We start from the raw sequence: 17066 nt of genomic DNA, 5'->3' as shown, positions 1-17066 counted from the left end.
TTTGCATGAAATATATAGTCAAATCTTAGGTCATTGATTTTGTCGGTCCATATATATATAGAGACACACTTAAATTAGAATCTACTAAGGACTGTTGTATTAAATTGGATGTTGGATTGACCTAGTTAGAAATCTTTATATGGATTTATTGCGACACGAGACATTGATAAGAGTACCGAGGAAGGTACACTAGTGTGACTAGTGTTAGAGATAGCGAGGTGTATGTATAATTTTACTCTTAAGTTAATGAAAAGGAGTGAATGGTGTTTATGGGTAAGTGCGCAATTAATGGGTCAGTGCTTAATTTAATGGCCGATGCTCATCAATTTCACCACCTTCTCTTTATTGCTATACTAAGCATCCTACTGGTGAGATTAATATACTATTATATGCACATGCACATGAACATTAAGTATCCATGTTTCTCATGAATCATTCAGATCAAATATCTAAGCCACACTCACATTGATTTAGCTACTGATTGTTATGATCATCATGGTATGGACAAATGTGTTAAAGTGAATGAAAGTCTAATAATTTAGATTGGTGTGAGTATGTTAACTTAAATGTTACATCTGTTTTTCAGCCGGTTTTGATTCATGCGAATTCGTGAGGATTAAACACATCATGTAATATTGGGAGAGTCTTGAGGGATGGTTTATAAAGATAAAACGGTGATGATATAGAAGAGAGAGCCAAAAATAAATTAGTGAGTGGTCAAAGATTGTTAATAAATGAACCAACACAATCTTAATTGCCAAGCATTCACACTTAACTACTTCTTTAGCTTCATCTAGCTACTTGATGATTATTATATGCGTTTCCTTGTTTATATGTGAAGCACACACTCTCTTTTAAAAAATGATGTAGCCTTTTTGTAATTTGTTTTTCCTTAGCCTTTTTGGTATCATTATGATAATGTTTTCATAAACTAAACTCTTTTTGTTTCTTATTTCGCATTTTAAACTTTAGGTATATATAACAGGATCGATACTTTTCCAGAAACAAAAAAAAATGTAAATGCGGATATACAAAGATAGATTATTCATACTTTTTAATTTAATATTTCCGGTTGACGTCGGATATGTGATAAACCACTAGGGCAAGTAACACTTCTCTTGACATCTAATTTACAAATAGATTTGCAACCAAAAACACTAATTTCTCCTTTTTTTTACTTGAACCAAAAGAAATGTCAAAAAAATATTAATAGGGTACAAAGAAAAAAAAAAGCAAGGTAGTATTTGTTTCGGGATGGAGTGGAGATCTTTTGTTCAAATTGATACGAGGCCTTTGGTTTATACTTTATACCAAAACTGTCTGCAGGACTCAAAATCAACCAAATAAGCTGACTTCTTTGTTAGTCGTTTGACTTTTACGTGGTGAGTGTCTTTTCGCTGTTGGACGTCCGACAAAATCAGGAAGAAAGAAAAACTCGATTGCGTCCATAATGCCTTGAGCAAAGTCAGAGTTTCCAACTGCAAGAAAAGTCGAGGAAATATAAGTAAAACCAAAAGAGAGACTTAAGAAACAATATTATTAATATAAAGAACTTGATCGATGCGATTGATGCTAAATTGATAATACATGCAAGTATAAAGTGCATCTTCTGGGACAACACTTAAAAGATTTCCAGACAGAAAGGTGTAAGCAAATCTTAGACTCTGATACACACAAATTCTCTTTTTCATCTCTAGTAGGTAGAACAAAGCCAACATATATCAAATAATTACCATATCAAGAATTGGTGAAGTGATGTGACCCACCACGATTTATTTTCTTTTAAACCCTAAATTATTAATAATAACTAGGTTAGTTAATGCATTATTGTTCAGAGAATCCAACAAAAAGGAAGTAGTTTAAAAATATGGGCTATGGCTATAAGAGCAGGAGAGTTATTGAAGAAATGACAAGGCTTTTTCATTAAATGTTATATATAAAGAGCAAAACCTCCTCTGTACCACTGTAACTGTACTATACCATAAATAAAGAACATTCAAAATGCAGAGAAAATGAAAAGAAAAAACTATATGAAACAAATATCGAAACCCTAATTATTTATCCGGTTGAAACTTAAAATCGAGTTTTTTGCCACGTACCTTAGGGATTGTTTTGAGAGTTTATCGAGCAAGCGAGAAGGTCAAAGGCCGTATCTTTGTTTTTAGTATCCCTCTTTTTTATTATTCCTCAATTAGCGAGATTAACCAATGACATTCCTTCTACCCTCCTCGCTCTCCGAATTCGGCTGCGTCTGCGTTTGCGTCTCCTGCGTTTGGAGCGGTAGCGGCTGAGAAGATTGTGAAGGTATGAATAGTTGAGCCTCATGATGTTGTTGCGGTTGATGATGATGGTGTAATTGCTGATCCGTATGGTAATTATTATTCGTCGAAGGACTATCAACAAAGTTACCTCCAAGAGACATTCCGGTTACCGCTGTACCACCAGAACTTAACTGATTAAACCCAGTAACCGTAACTGAACCGGCCGGTACAGAGTCAAAACCATTATTAAACCTCAAAATCTCAGCTTGAGCTTGGTTTTGATGGTGTGGACTACTACTTCCTCCTCCTCCTCCATAAGCTCTAAACATCTCATTCTGTTGCTCTCTCGCAACCGCTGCTAACTGCTGAGCCTCAAAGATCTGTTGTTGTTGTTGATGGTACAGTTGTCCTGTTGGAATAGCCATCATCGGCAACAAGTTATGATGATGCTGAGTCAACACAGACGCTGAAGAAGAAGACGGTCGTTGCGGTTGAGGTGGTAGAGACATGAAATGCGGTTGAAGAATTGGGAGCATAGCTTGAGGACCAACGTACGTAGCGAGCTCTTTCTTAGCGTTTTCAAGATCGTGGTTAACTTGTTTAAGACGATGTTGAAGGATTGAGATTAAACCGACGCAACCGTAAACCGGATCACGTAACCTAGCTTCAGCTTCGTAGAAAAGAGAGTTCACTGCGTCTTCTCTTTGGTTAGAGGCAAGCTCGTTGAGAAGCTTAGCGACGTTACTTGCTCCAAAGACTTTGTGAACGAATGCGAATTTTTGAGGTTGGTCTGGTGGGAAATATGGAGCGAATACACATTCTTGTGTGCATTTTCTTCTCAAGAATTTACAAGCTGCGCAAGGAGAGCTTGAAGACGCCATTTTTTTTGTCTCTTTTCAGACTTGAGAGCCTGAAAAGATTATAAAGAAATAAAAAGATTCAGTCTCTTTTAATAAATTTTCTTGAAAATAATGAAATAGGGATCGTGAAAATAAATGCATCGAGGAAGCTTCGTGTAAGTCATTAGATGAGAGACCCTATGAAGTTGAAGAGATTGTAAATAAATGTTATCGTGATTCGTGCAACGAAAATTTCCGTACAAGTAATAGAATAGTGAAATAGAAGGAAAAAGAAATCAATTTTCTGATTATAAACCAAGATCAAGATAGCCAATAGAAGTTTTCAGATCTGTTTACAAGGCAAGGTATAAGAAGAAGAAGATCAACAGATTCCAGAAATTAAAACAAGATACTAAAAATTATCATAAACGATCAAAGTAAAATCTATCAATATCAATCAAACTTTTTAACTAAATCAAATCATCGATCAAGAAAAGGAAAAATCAAACTTACCTCAATTAAAAACGAATCTTTCTCCTTTCCAAAACCCTCTTTATGATATTTTTGTTGCTAGCTTCGTGTCTCACTCTCTTCATCGTTTGATTCCATGATCAATAGAGAGATAGGTTGAGTGAGTAGGAAGTTACTATCGGGTCTAGGGTTTCTGAGAAAACCCAGAAAAACCCGATTATTGGATCTGATCTCCGATTTATTCTGCCCTAAGGCTGAAGATTTTTTTAAAACGAAGAGAGAATCAATAAAAGATCATCAAGAAGAAGAAAATGGGAAAAAAAAAGGAAGGCTTTTCTAATGACGGAGACGATCTTTTATATTAGTGAATACGCTACAAACCATAGCCGTCGAGATTACAAGAGAGGGTGATTTGCCGCCGTTGGATCTCATAATTATTAATTTGGGTTTTAAGTTTTAAGCAACCGTACATGTAATGACAGATTTATCCCTGAAATTATTTTCATTTTTAAATTTGACTTAATTAGCCTCTCTAACTGCTGTCTTCGTCTCGAGATAAGTCATTTTCACTCTAAAAATAAATTGATACGAAATCGTTACACTGTTACTTGAAAAAGTCAGCCCCACGAATACACCAATTTTTTTGTTTTTAGTCAGCAAAAATCTTTGTGACAATTCAGTCCAACGTCCAATTATTGAATCAAAACTTAGATTTGTATTTGACTTAAGTAATAGTAGTATAAAGTTTTATGTTATTCACAAATACAGTACGTACTTTCGAGTAAGATGATTAAGGTCACATGCCCACTGGAGATGGAATTAAAGTGCTTCGTTATGTTCAACACAAGTCTAATGTTGCACATGGTTGTGTTTTCATCACTGATACAAATACAGTACGTATTTTTTTTGTTAAATCTATATTGCGAAACTTATAATTAATTGCAGTAATTCAGTCAAGTTTTCTTAGAAAAAACTTCGTTAAATAAATGTAAGCTAAGCATTCATTGTTGATATAAATAAAGTAGTAAATTTATATCAAATTTTTGGCCATTAGTAGGGGTATTATCGTAGTTACAGACAAAGCCCACTATGAGTTGCCGCACGTGCGCCAGAACCAAACTATGGAGTTCCAAATTTTCGTCTGGTCTCATCAATTCATTTATTAAAATTTTACAAGATTCAAAACAAAATGGAAGGATTTAGATGCCCTTAACATATGTATCCATATGCAACGTATATGATTAAAGCGGATGATTCAAATTCTTAAATTTGTTGATCCACAAAATTCGATAATCCATATATTTTAGTTAGGATTTCAATTTCAAACTTTATGTTAGTGAATAAAACGAATAATATCAAACCTTGTATCAATGAGCTCAATTCATTGGTTGCTTATATGATAAGGACACGTTCACGCGTAGGCATTTTTAACTTGCAAACAAACATATAATTTTCACAATAATCTTTCCATGAAAACGATCAAGATTCTTTTTCAAAAATTAGATTTGGATACTTTTAAAACTTCGACTATTAATGTTTTTAACAAAAAACAATCGACTAGTATTTCTTATATCAGATTTACAGAATATATTTATACACTTTAACTAAAAATGATGAGGAAATAAGAATACAAAAGTCATAGTGTATATAGTTTAGTTTGATAACGCTTAGGTCAGAAAATCATTAAAAAACCAAAAGTTTCAAGGGTGCACAAATACCCATATAGAAAAATAATAGAGTATTGGTTTTCACTTTTCTCCCATTTGTATCGTTGAGTTTTATGAAACCTAGGCAAAAAATTAACGTAGAAACGTAGAAAAGTTGCATACGAAAAATATGTACAAGGAAAAAGGGATTGGCGTTAAAAGTTGGTATACAATGGCACTTTTCATACGTACTCGTACGCATTATACTTTCCTTTTTTTCTCGTACGCATTATACATTTTAATTAGTTCTTTTGATAATATTTCACAAACCAGTTTTGGGAAACCTTCACTGCAAAAAACAATCTTACTATAGAAAACTAACAATAACTAGAAAACATTTGAAAAGAAAACAAAAAAAAATCTACGAGTTGAGATCCGATCTTTAAGACGTGGACCTCTGAAGACTATATACTTTACATACAAACTTGTTTCATTCGTGCAAATCCGATGGCATTGCTGTAATAAACTATTGAGAGTAGAACGACGAAAATAGAGAACCAATTGGATGACGTCATCCATGGCCAATCGAATAAGACGGAAGTTTAAAAGTAGGAACAATTTTAAGAAGAGACAAAAAGAAGATAAATGAATACATCATATCATCGCTCTATGAATAAATAAAGATTTTATAAACAATAAGAATTATATAAATTTAATGATGCAATATAAAATTATATAAATTAACGAATAATTTGGTTATATATACATGTTTGTTGAACATGTTCTTAGCCAACTAAATAAGAAATTAAATAGCACAACTATTTCTATTTTTATTTTAAATTTACTGTTCCATTTTTTTTACAGTTGTTTTAAAACGTACTATAGATATGCTTCTCGACTAATTTTCTGTTCTAAAGACGTATATTTTTGTTTATGAGTAGTTATCCTGTAAATATGAATATTTGTTTTTTTTTGTTTTTTCGTTATTCTTTCTTGTGGCGTGAGACTTGTTGTGGTTGATATCTAATTTGAAGAAGGAATTGAGATATAAGGTAAAACACTATTCGTTCGTCTCATTCTAAAACAAATATATATTTGAAAGGTTAAAAGTTAGAAAATTCGTTGGGTTTGTTATATATTATTGTCAGCATGTTGACTTTGTTATTTGCTATGATAGACATTGTCACGTGCAATGGACCGTCTCTTATTTGCATGATATTATTGTTTTTTGTGAGTCTTATTGTAATATTCTGATTGTCTCCTCCCCTCTAGACTCTAGTTACAGTCTTACAAAAACAACTAATCTGAAGTGTGAATAGATTAGACGGTGGATACAATATAATCATATGAAATAAGCATAACATATATAGCTAGCTATTGTCAACAAAACATCAATTTTACCTTGCAACCATAGAAATGTTATATATATAAAAAAGGGTATGAAACACAATTATCATGAGCAAAACGAGAATAATAGACTAGAGAGGGTTGAAGTCACGAAAAGAAACATATAAAAATAAAGTAATATTGGTTGGTAAGAAAATAAGTCAAAATTAAATAATCAGAGAAGGTATATGGAGTATATGGACATTTGCATCTTTGGCCTATGGACGTATATATAAGCTTAGCGTGTGAGCAACTGCATACTGATACGGTTTTGGAAAAATCATAACTAAGACAATGAAAGAATGTTGTTATTACGAAAAAGACAAAATGCACGACCAAATTATTCGTGATCATATTAATCGACATATTATTGTGTAGTTATATATATAACTGGATAACAAGCAAATTTCGATTAAGATAAATCAAAAACGATCTCTTGTCTTTTTACATTCTAACCCAAAAAAAAAAAAAAAGAAAAAAGGCCGAAACAATGATAAAATAACACTATGGGCCAATAAAAGCCCAATGTATATAGTCCATAGAAAGCCCACAGAGCTTAAACCCTCCAACGCCTGAGTTTTGAAGGAAACAAACCCTAACGTCACATCGAACTCTAAACCACACTGAGATGGCGAAATGGTGGCGAGGCCTGAGATCCGTGACGGCGGAGGTGGCTGATCTTCCGGCTTCTTCATTCGGTCGATCGATTCGATGTATTCATCAGTATCAGACGATCCAGGCGATTCCACGTGAAGCTACGGGTCGAGGAGTATCGGCTCGGGATCGGACGATTGGTCGTATTCCCGCCGTCGTTTTCCCGCAATCGCTTCTAGATACTGATGCTTCGAAGCGAGGCGTGTCGAGGAAGCAGCTATTGACGGCGGATAAGAAGCAGATCAAGTCTATTATTGACTCTGTTGGTCTCCCATTCTTCTGTTCTACCACTTTCCAGCTTCAGATCCGAGCTGGTCAGGGTTCGTCGACGCTTGTTGAATCGGGTCGAGTACTTCCCCTCAAGGTATTGTTAGCTTCCACTCATTTCGATTTCAATCGCGATCGTATAATGAATTTAGTAAAATGCAGATGTTGTGAGTGAATTTGGTGATGGGATTAGAATGGTTTGGTGTTTCTGTTAGGTTCATAGAGACGAAGAAACTGGAAAGATACTTAATTTAGTATTCGTATGGGCTGATGATGGGGAGAAGTTGAAGGTTGATGTTCCTGTTGTTTTCAAAGGGTTGGATCATTGTCCTGGTCTCCAGAAAGGTAACTGTTTCTTCTTTTGTTCGCATCACTTGCCTTTTTTGCAGCTAGTTTCACAGGTTATGCTTACTGAGAAATCATGTAGAACTGATAGGAGTAGTATTCTGTGTATTGGCCTTGATACTGATGAGAACTTCGCAGATCGGTTTTGTCTTTGTTTTTGCATGGCTAGTGCTCATGTGCTTCTGTTTTACTGCTATCCAGCCATTATTTTGATCGAGCTAAGCTTTGTAAAGAGAAATCTATCACTTGTATCTGATAGTAAAGTTTGCATTCCAATGGTAAAAGGAACTAAGAAACCAGATATTTGATGTGTTTGTGTTTTTTCTCATCGGTGTAGAGCAAAATTTTCACCTTTTTCCTCATTGGGTAACATAGACTAGTTTCATGAATGTTCCTAGTTTAAATCTGATCGTCTCTGTTACTGTGAGCAGGGGGAAACCTGCGGACAATCCGAAGCACTCTGAAACTACTAGGGCCAGCTGAGCACATTCCATCTAAAATCGAAGTAGATGTGAGCAATCTGGACATTGAAGACAAAGTGTTATTGCAAGACGTTGTATTTCATCCATCATTGAAGCTACTGAGCAAGAATGAAACCATGCCCGTGTGTAAGATTGTCGCCACAAGCCCGGTGAAAGAACCAGAAGCTGTTCAAGCATAAAATAAGTCTTTGAAAAGAGTAATGTAATGTCTCTCTGAAGTTTCTGTTCCATACAAAAATGATCATTTGTAGAATTCTCAGAGGAAAGAAGCAGATTTTTAGAATAACCCTTTTTGTATAAACCTTTCAAGTGGAAGAACACTTAAACCCTCTACTTGCCTTTGGGTTTTTGAACGACCCAGATCAATTTTTTTTGCATCGTTAAGTATGTTGTTACTTCACTAATATCCAATTAAATGGGTTTGGACTAGCTGATAGCCTGATAATACTAGTGAGTAAAAATCATCTCGTATTTGAATGGGTCGTACTTAAGACTACAATAAGAGCCAACGACTTGGTCCATAACAGTGGTAACTGGGACGACTTGGTCCAGAACAGTGGTAACTGGGACGACTTGGTCCAGAACAGTGGTAACTGGGAGTCTGGGACTAAGAATGACACGTGTCGTTTGTTGTGACCAGATAAATTTGCCACGTATTATTTGGTTTATTTTGACCGTTGACGTTTTGTGGAATCTTGCCAAAAATGTAGTTGACCTTCGGAATCTTCCCTCGCTTGAACTCGAAATTTCCATTTCTTTCTTTTTTTCTCCTTTTTCTGGTTCATTTTTTTTCTGTTATTATTTTTTTTGGTGGGAAATTCTTAGTAAATAACAGTCTTCGTTAAAAATTCAAGACCGAATTTTCATTTAGATCCGTTTCATTCGTATGATTGTTTTTACATACAGCATGTGAAATCGAATTCATATGGTCTCATTTTTCAAATTCACGGTTATATCCAAAAAACATTTTACATACGAATTTATTATATTCGGATAGATCTCCGTTTCAGGAAGAAATGAATATTCCAGCTGCTTTTTCTAGCTTTGACTGATCTATACGGGACTTTTACTTATTTAGAATTTTTCTTTCCGTCAAGTATTTAATTTTTTGTAATTCTGTTGCATTTATTGTGGTTTGTCATTGAACTCTAGATCAAAAATTGGAAAAGATCTTTGAACGGAAGCATCCTGCGGCTTGCGTATTACCACCGGATCAGAATAGAAAACGTAAAAGTAGAGTGAATATATCAGAAATACTATACTATAAAGTGAAATAAATAAAAAGCTTGTTGACGAAAAAGTGGCTTAACTTAACTAATGACTAAGGTTAACTTGGACCTAAACCACGTTTAAATTTTAGTCAATGCCTCGAGATCCGTACAGTACGGTTTTACATTGGAGTCGGCTTTACGCTTGCAAATTGACATTTTCTCGCATCTTTTTCTTTATATTTCCTTTCACATCATAGACTTTTAGTAGTATATTTTTGTGGTAAAACTTTTGCAGACTTTGTGTGTGTGTGTGTGATGCTTTTATGTAAATGAAGAAACAATCTAATGCTATAATAATGTGGATGATGGAGTAGGTTCATGACAAAAGATGAACTTTGAAAATGAATAGAAAAAATTAATGTAGAGACAAAAACTAAGAAAAGTGAATAACGTTTGTAGTAAAATATATTCTACATAAAATAATAAATTAGAAATTACCACATTTATTTTAGTGTTCATATATGATATATACCACTCACAAAATAGTTTAATTCAAATAAACTTCTAAATTAACTTTTTAAAATTAATATACGAATTTAAGTTCAGATTTACAAATTACTAAGTCAAATATGGTCAAATATTCTAAAAATGAATTTTCAAATATATATACTTTTACAGTGGCGAAAATGAAAAAGACCAGAAAAAGCCGTTGCAAACCGTGTCACGAAAACTCGAACTAAACCCGTAAACCGCCTCTAAAAGATAAATTTCCCAAAATAAAAAGAACATATTTGGTCCTAATAATAAAAAAGTAAAATAATCATTTATTCGTTCTTCTCCTCGTTATACTTTTTTTTTTCTGGTTTTGTTTTTGTTATTTCTGTTAAATCCGTTGGGTTCTTCCATGGATCCTCATCGTCATCGCCTCCATCTCCGTCTTTCTTCTTCTTCTTCTGCTCGATTCTAATTCCGTAAGAGAGAAATAATAAAGGATTCATGTTCACATCTTCTACCTGATGAGCATACCATGATTCTCTCGCTATGCGTTGGCTTCCGCAAATCTCGTTCTCGTCTCCTTCTTCTTCTCCATCTTCTTCTCTAAAACCCGTGGCTTCTTACTCTGAATCTCCGGATCCAGATCGTAATCAGGATCGGGATCGGTTTCATCGCCGCTTGTTTCGTTTTAACCGTGGCAGGCTCACCCGTCAGCGGAAGCTTCGTCACTTGACGGATGACGATGTTTTGTTGGGAGAACGTCGTGCTTCTACCTCTTCCTCCACCTTCGATTCCGGTTTAACTCGCTCTCCCAGCGCTTTCACCGCCGTTCCTCGCTCTCCTTCTGCCGTTCCCTTACCCTTACCTCTCCCCTTACCGGAGGTCGCCGGGATTCGAAATGCCGCAAACGCTAGAGGATTGGATGACAGAGATCGAGATCCCGAGAGACTTATTTCTGATCGCACCTCTTCTGGTCCTCCTCTCACCAGGTATATTTCAATTTCGTTATATCAATTAGGGTTTGGAGATTTTTTTATAATCTCAATTCAAATGTGTTTGTTTATGTGTTAATCAGCGTCAATGGCGGCTTTGCCCGTGACTCGAGGAAAGCTACGGAGAATTCGTCATATCAAGATTTTAGTCCGAGAAACAGAAATGGTTATTGGGTGAATATTCCAACCATGAGTGCACCAACGAGTCCATACATGAGTCCTGTGCCTAGTCCACAAAGGAAGAGTACTGGCCACGATTTGCCTTTTTTTTATTTGCCTCCTAAAAGCAATCAAGCTTGGTCTGCTCCAGATATGCCACTTGATACCTCTGGTCTTCCTCCTCCTGCATTTTATGATATTACTGCCTTTAGTACCGATAATTCTCCCATCCATAGTCCACAACCTCGGAGTCCACGGAAACAGATCAGAAGCCCACAACCTAGCAGACCATCTTCACCGTTGCATTCGGTTGATAGCTCAGCTCCACCGCGAGATAGTGTTTCCTCACCTTTGCATCCGAGGTTGTCTACTGATGTTACGAATGGGCGACGTGATTGCTGCAATGTTCATCCTTTGCCTCTCCCTCCTGGAGCTACTTGTTCCTCTTCATCAGCTGCTTCTGTTCCGTCCCCGCAGGCTCCTCTCAAACTGGATTCATTCCCAATGAATTCCCAGTGGAAGAAAGGGAAGCTAATAGGTCGTGGTACTTTTGGAAGTGTTTACGTTGCAAGCAACAGGTAGTCTTTTCTCTCTATGGTATGATCTTTCCTACAGTTTTTGAGTGCCAATATGCTTCTTCTTTTTTAGTGCAATCCTGAGTTGTTTTTCATTTGCAGCGAAACTGGAGCATTGTGTGCGATGAAAGAAGTTGAGCTATTTCCTGATGACCCCAAATCCGCAGAGTGTATAAAGCAATTAGAGCAGGTAACCTCCAGGAGAGACAATTCTCCCAGTGCTCTCAGTCACGGCTGTGTTTGGTTGTTCGTTTGTTATATATCTTATAGCTTTCTATTTATTTATTTCAGGAGATCAAACTTCTAAGTAACCTTCAACATCCAAACATTGTGCAGTATTTTGGTAGCGAGACAGTGAGTAATCAATCTGTTTATATATCCTCTGTTTACATATATATAATCTACCTACCCAAGGCAGTGTGGCTGAAAATTCATTGAGCAATTCTCTGATTGTGCATGTACAGGTAGAAGATCGTTTCTTTATATACCTGGAATATGTTCACCCGGGTTCAATAAACAAATATATCCGTGATCATTGCGGCACCATGACAGAATCTGTTGTTCGCAATTTTACTCGTCACATTTTGTCTGGGCTGGCTTATTTGCACAATAAAAAGACTGTACATAGGTAAAGTCACAATATTACTGTAATCAATCTTGGTGAATATTGTTCTAGTGTTGAACCTAAGCATATTGGTTTCCCTATTTTTGTTATCAGGGATATCAAAGGTGCTAATCTCCTTGTTGATGCTTCTGGGGTTGTCAAGCTTGCTGATTTCGGCATGGCTAAACACGTGAGTTCTATATCCTGTCTAGTATTATTGCTGCTTATTGTCTTTTAAGTGATGAGTCGAATGTGAATATCATGCTCTTTGTTTAGTTTCCGTTTTATAATAATAAAGTTGCTATTTATATTCTTCAGCTTACTGGACAAAGAGCTGATCTCTCGTTAAAGGGAAGCCCGTACTGGATGGCACCAGAGGTGGTCATTGTTCTATGATCTTTGAAATAAACTAGACTCTATAAACCCTATATATATATATATATACTAATATATACGTTTACTCACACAGCTCATGCAAGCTGTGATGCAAAAAGATAGCAACCCAGATCTGGCTTTTGCTGTTGATATATGGAGTTTAGGATGTACAATCATTGAGATGTTCACTGGGAAGCCTCCTTGGAGTGAGTTTGAAGGGGTAAGCATACACATATGCCTTCTACTAAAGAGAGTTTTTTGTTTCTTCTGATATCTAAAAAGTTCTTTGTATCAACTTTGCCTTATCATAGGCTGCAGCTATGTTCAAGGTCATGAGAGATAGCCCACCGATACCTGAATCAATGTCACCTGAGGGTAAAGACTTCCTGAGATTATGCTTCCAGAGAAACCCAGCTGAGCGACCAACCGCATCTATGTTGCTAGAACACCGGTTCCTAAAGAACTCTTTGCAACCAACCTCACCAAGCAACAGTGATGTCTCTCAATTATTTAATGGGATGAACATAACGGTAAGCAAAACCTCAATACAAGCGTGAATCTCTCTCATGGACCGCCCTATGTCATAAATAACAAAATATCCCCCCCCTGCAAATTGACAGGAACCAAGCAGTAGAAGGGAGAAGCCAAATTTCAAACTAGACCAGGTCCCGCGAGCTAGAAACATGACATCCTCAGAGAGGTAATCAATCATTCATCACAGTTACATTGGCATAAAGTTTTGTTTTTTGAACCTGAAACATGTTTGTGAAACCTGTGTTCTTGTTTTTGCCTCTCTGTTGTTTGTTTGTGTGTGCTTGGCTTTCTACAGCTTCTTCACACGTACTTCTTTTTCTCCAGTGAAAGTGGGCAACAGCAGCAGCAACAACAGTACCGGTCTCCCGATCTAACAGGAACCGTGAACCGTCTGTCTCCTCGTTCCACTCTGGAGGCTATCCCAAGCCCGTGTCCTTCCCAACGACCTAAGCCCAGCAGCAGTGACAGGAGAAGAACGGGCGTCACTTCAGATCACCTTTGATTTGCAGCTCGAGAGGTTAACCAATAGAAGCTACTTCTATACGTATTCTTGTACACGTAAGTGTATGTCAATGTACGTATTTAGAGTTTGGGGTCGCGTGGGGGAATACGATTGGGATGAAATGAAAATCCTGTGGGTGGTAGATGAAGAATATTGTGTCTGTAAAATTATAATTCAATGTTGAATCGATAGAAGAAGCTTTTTTCTTTCTTCCTCTTTTTTTTTTTTTTTTGCTTGAGAGAGTTGTGTATAAATTATTTTAACGACGTCTTGTGTACCTTTGGTTTCGGGTCTGTATCCACTTTTAGATTTAGATCCATTTAAAACAAAATTAATCTCTGATTAAAAGTTTCACTTTTTTTCTCTCGAATCTTTGATTATGATGTAGTTAATATGGAAAGCTCCCGCTGGATTTAAACTGACATTTATAAATTAAATTATTAAACTCAAGAAATATAGATTAAATAAATAAAAATTTGTGATTGGTGAATTCAAAAACTGGTTATATATTGTAAATACTTAAAACTAGAAAGTGAATCGTGTAAAATATCCAACCTATAAGGCTACCCACTATCAAATTCGGATTCAAAAAAGGGAAAATAAATCAGAGAGCCGTTTGATATTTCTTTTGAATTGTATTTGTGGTGATTCCTCTGAACAGATCTCTAATGTCGGCGGCGGAGAAGGTAATCATTGATCTCTGTAGCTCGGAAGAGGAGGAAGAAGATGTTTTCGGTGATGAGAATAACTATGACGAAACGGAAGAGGAAGAAGACGAAGATACGAATTCAAGGTCGGTTCCATTGCTTATAATATCATCTCTCAATCTTTTTTTTTTGGGGTTATTTCATCAATTTTGAGTTTTTATTTGAATCAGTGAGGATGATAGCGATTGGAGCCACGACGATGATGATGCTACAGAGTCAGATGTTGAAGCTGACGAGATCGGAGTAAAAGGCGATAACGATGATGGTGATGAAGATGACAAAGTCACTCGCCTCCTCACAGGTTTTGTCATCCCCTCTTTCTTAAAACCTTTGATTGACTCTCATGAATACTTGTGAGATTTTGAACACTCGCTTTATTGTATGTAGCCGGAAGCGATTTGAAATCTGTAAATGTGAAAGAGTGCAAAGCATATCTGAGAAAGCATGGTCTAAGATTATCTGGCACCAAACCAGTTTGCATTGACAGAATTCTTGAGCATTGGAGGTATTATTGACTTCTGGCTTTCCTGTATATAGATCTCTCTGTGTCTTCTTATGATTGGGAATTCAAAGTATACTTTTTAATCTTCTTTACAGGATTAAAGATGGAACTGGAGAAGCAGTGTATCCAAAATCATCCTTTGCTATCAATTGTAAAGGTAATATTACTAAAAGTTTTTGATATGCTAAGTTTTGTTTGGCAGAGTTTGATAGTCTTATAAATTGGTGCAGGTGATGTCTGCAAAGGAGACATTGTTTTGTTTACACAGAAGGTTCACCACAAGTAATAACTTCTCTATAATAAACTCATGCTTTTTACTTCTCCTATCACTTTTTTTTTTTTTTTTGTGTTTCCCTAAATCAATGATCTTGGGGTTGAATAGGTATGAAAAGATGAAAAAGAGTGGAAATATTATGGGGAGAAGAACTGTCGCTGGCCAGGTTGTTAAAGAAAGCTATGGTACTGCTAAACAACAACACACGTTCACTGTAAGTCTCACCTCTAATGTTTGTTGATCATCTTTATATTCTCTGATCTTGTTGCCTGGTTTCTTCTAACTTCTAACTATCTGGTTTGTGTCTTTATCATAGATTGAAGTGCTCTGGTGTGAGGGGACACAGAAATTGCCACCTTTGTATCCATTACTAGTCAAAGGACGAAATCTTTATAGGTTAATGACCTTGAGGCAGGTGGGTTTTCTTTTCTATTTTTTCATATTCAGTCATGAGTCTTGCCGGTTTGCATATGCTTATCAGTTGGTTGCTCCATTTCTTATTCCAGCGATGGCCAAATGAAGAAGACAGAGTCAAAGTTCTTAACGAAAAGCATAACCGTGGTGCCGCAGCAAGAAAGGTTATGAGAGAAAGGAAAATTAAGTCAGGCTATGTACTAAAAGGTGAGAGATGATTTAGTTTTCTTTGTTATAGAGGTGTGTTTATATATATATGAGAGGTTTCTTTTAGTGATCTTTCTGTTTCTGTTACCAGATGGAAGACTTCAAAAGCCTGGTCATGTGAAGAAGCCTTGTCAAGTAAAGACAAGAAAAAACGAGAAAGATGAGAATCTAACCCAGAGGCTTAGACAAAACACTCCCGCTAATCATTCACTTGTTGCTTTTCCAAACCAAAATCCTTCACAGGGCCATAAGAATCATCCAACACAGTTGACAGATATGAATCCCGCTAATTTCTACACTTCTCGACCACATGCTCCTCGTTCACATGCACCTCCTACATATGCTCCTCGACCACATGCTCCTCGTTCGTACGCTCCTATCAATTCACATCTTCCTCGTCCAAATATTCCTCCTTATCATTCCTATACTTATTCAGAACAACAAAACCAAACAAACCAACGACCACCACCTGCCTCCTATACTTATTCAACACAACAAAACCAAACAAACCAAAGACCACCACCTGCCTCCTATACTTATCCAACACAGCAAAACCAAACAAACCAAAGACCACCACCAGCTTTCTACATCAGAAGAACTGCCTCTAATGCTCCGCAGGGACAAGCATCATTCAACCCACATGTCAATACACACACTGTGCCGGTTACTCATCAGAGGAGACCATACCAGAACCCCCATGTCAGCTCGAACAGTGGCTACAACCTGGGAGTGAGGGACTTGGAACACTTCTCGCATATGATGATAAGCCACAGAAGAGAAGGAGACACATACAGGCAGAGTGAGGTCACTCAAGGGCCATACATGAACCATCAGACCTACCATTCCAACTTCAATAGTAGCTACAACCATGGGGCAAGGGACTTGTACATGGTAAACAACAGAAGAGAAGGAGACAATCACAGACCAAATTATCGATAACACACCGTACCTCGTGAGTAATATCTTTCATCATCATACAAACTTGGTACTTGTCTCTTTTGCAAGTAAACTTACTTCAACACAATTTCCAGGTTCTAAGGCCATAGGAAAGCGTCCTGATCATCGGTTCTCAACCCTTGTCTGTGATTCGTAAGAAAGTTTTCTAGGCTCATGATTCTCTTGATCATCCGTTTCTCTTTTTTTTTTTTTTTTTTTTTTTTTTTT

General features: G+C 36.5%; 4 protein-coding genes across 6 annotated transcripts; 3 read left to right on the top strand and 1 right to left on the bottom strand.

Annotated features, from left to right (window-relative positions):
- Nucleotides 1-1021: 1021 nt before the first annotated feature.
- ASL1 (ASYMMETRIC LEAVES 2-like 1) lies at nt 1022-3978 on the bottom strand. The gene is made up of 3 exons (NM_126086.7): nt 3614-3978; nt 2100-3171; nt 1022-1478 (listed from the first exon to the last, which is right to left on the bottom strand). The coding sequence occupies exon 2, from the start codon at nt 3140-3142 to the stop codon at nt 2201-2203; it is 942 nt and encodes a 313-aa protein (NP_201488.1). The 5' UTR covers nt 3143-3171; nt 3614-3978; the 3' UTR covers nt 1022-1478; nt 2100-2200.
- Nucleotides 3979-7060: 3082 nt separating this feature from the next.
- Nucleotides 7061-8777, top strand: AT5G66860 (Ribosomal protein L25/Gln-tRNA synthetase, anti-codon-binding domain-containing protein). Its single transcript, NM_126085.4, has 3 exons — nt 7061-7621; nt 7740-7869; nt 8301-8777. Exons 1-3 carry the CDS (start codon nt 7232-7234, stop codon nt 8528-8530), a joined length of 750 nt encoding a protein of 249 aa, NP_201487.1. The 5' UTR covers nt 7061-7231; the 3' UTR covers nt 8531-8777.
- A 1559-nt stretch (nt 8778-10336) lies between these two features.
- Nucleotides 10337-14195, top strand: MAPKKK5 (mitogen-activated protein kinase kinase kinase 5). Of its 2 annotated transcripts, none has more exons than NM_126084.3 (11): nt 10337-11046; nt 11133-11786; nt 11886-11973; nt 12075-12137; nt 12248-12411; nt 12502-12577; nt 12706-12765; nt 12857-12982; nt 13074-13292; nt 13383-13462; nt 13621-14195. In NM_126084.3, exons 1-11 carry the CDS (start codon nt 10604-10606, stop codon nt 13796-13798), a joined length of 2151 nt encoding a protein of 716 aa, NP_569040.1. In that variant the 5' UTR covers nt 10337-10603; the 3' UTR covers nt 13799-14195. The 2 variants fall into 2 exon arrangements, with proteins under 2 accessions (NP_569040.1, NP_001330515.1); NM_001345806.1 differs by having other exon boundaries at nt 13592-14195.
- Nucleotides 14196-14378: 183 nt separating this feature from the next.
- AT5G66840 (SAP domain-containing protein) lies at nt 14379-17061 on the top strand (the record flags this gene model as incomplete). 2 transcript variants are annotated; one of them, NM_001345805.1, is made up of 10 exons in its annotated part: nt 14379-14591; nt 14676-14806; nt 14893-15010; nt 15103-15164; nt 15238-15289; nt 15390-15495; nt 15598-15696; nt 15788-15902; nt 15994-16854; nt 16934-17061. In NM_001345805.1, the coding sequence occupies exons 1-9, from the start codon at nt 14467-14469 to the stop codon at nt 16839-16841; spliced, it is 1656 nt and encodes a 551-aa protein (NP_001318892.1). In that variant the 5' UTR covers nt 14379-14466. The 2 variants fall into 2 exon arrangements, with proteins under 2 accessions (NP_001318892.1, NP_201485.1); NM_126083.2 differs by lacking the exon at nt 16934-17061 and having other exon boundaries at nt 14410-14591; nt 15994-16841.
- Between the last annotated feature and the right edge of the window lie 5 nt (nt 17062-17066).

The sequence above is a fragment of the Arabidopsis thaliana genome, chromosome 5 (assembly GCF_000001735.4).
Source record: "Arabidopsis thaliana chromosome 5, partial sequence".
Lineage (NCBI taxonomy): Eukaryota > Viridiplantae > Streptophyta > Magnoliopsida > Brassicales > Brassicaceae > Arabidopsis > Arabidopsis thaliana.
The sequence above is the reverse complement of the archived record's forward strand: the minus strand, read 5'-3'. Positions and strand labels throughout refer to the sequence as shown.

Coding starts and splice junctions, on each gene's coding strand:
- ASL1 (NM_126086.7), bottom strand. CDS start 3,142: ATGGCGTCTTCAAGCTCTCCTTGCGCAGCTTGTAAATTCTTGAGAAGA.
- AT5G66860 (NM_126085.4), top strand. CDS start 7,232: ATGGCGAAATGGTGGCGAGGCCTGAGATCCGTGACGGCGGAGGTGGCT. Junction 7,622..7,739: donor GTCGAGTACTTCCCCTCAAG/GTATTGTTAGCT, acceptor TGTTTCTGTTAG/GTTCATAGAGACGAAGAAAC. Junction 7,870..8,300: donor TTGTCCTGGTCTCCAGAAAG/GTAACTGTTTCT, acceptor TACTGTGAGCAG/GGGGAAACCTGCGGACAATC.
- MAPKKK5 (NM_126084.3), top strand. CDS start 10,604: ATGCGTTGGCTTCCGCAAATCTCGTTCTCGTCTCCTTCTTCTTCTCCA. Junction 12,138..12,247: donor AGTATTTTGGTAGCGAGACA/GTGAGTAATCAA, acceptor GTGCATGTACAG/GTAGAAGATCGTTTCTTTAT. Junction 13,463..13,620: donor AACATGACATCCTCAGAGAG/GTAATCAATCAT, acceptor CTTTTTCTCCAG/TGAAAGTGGGCAACAGCAGC.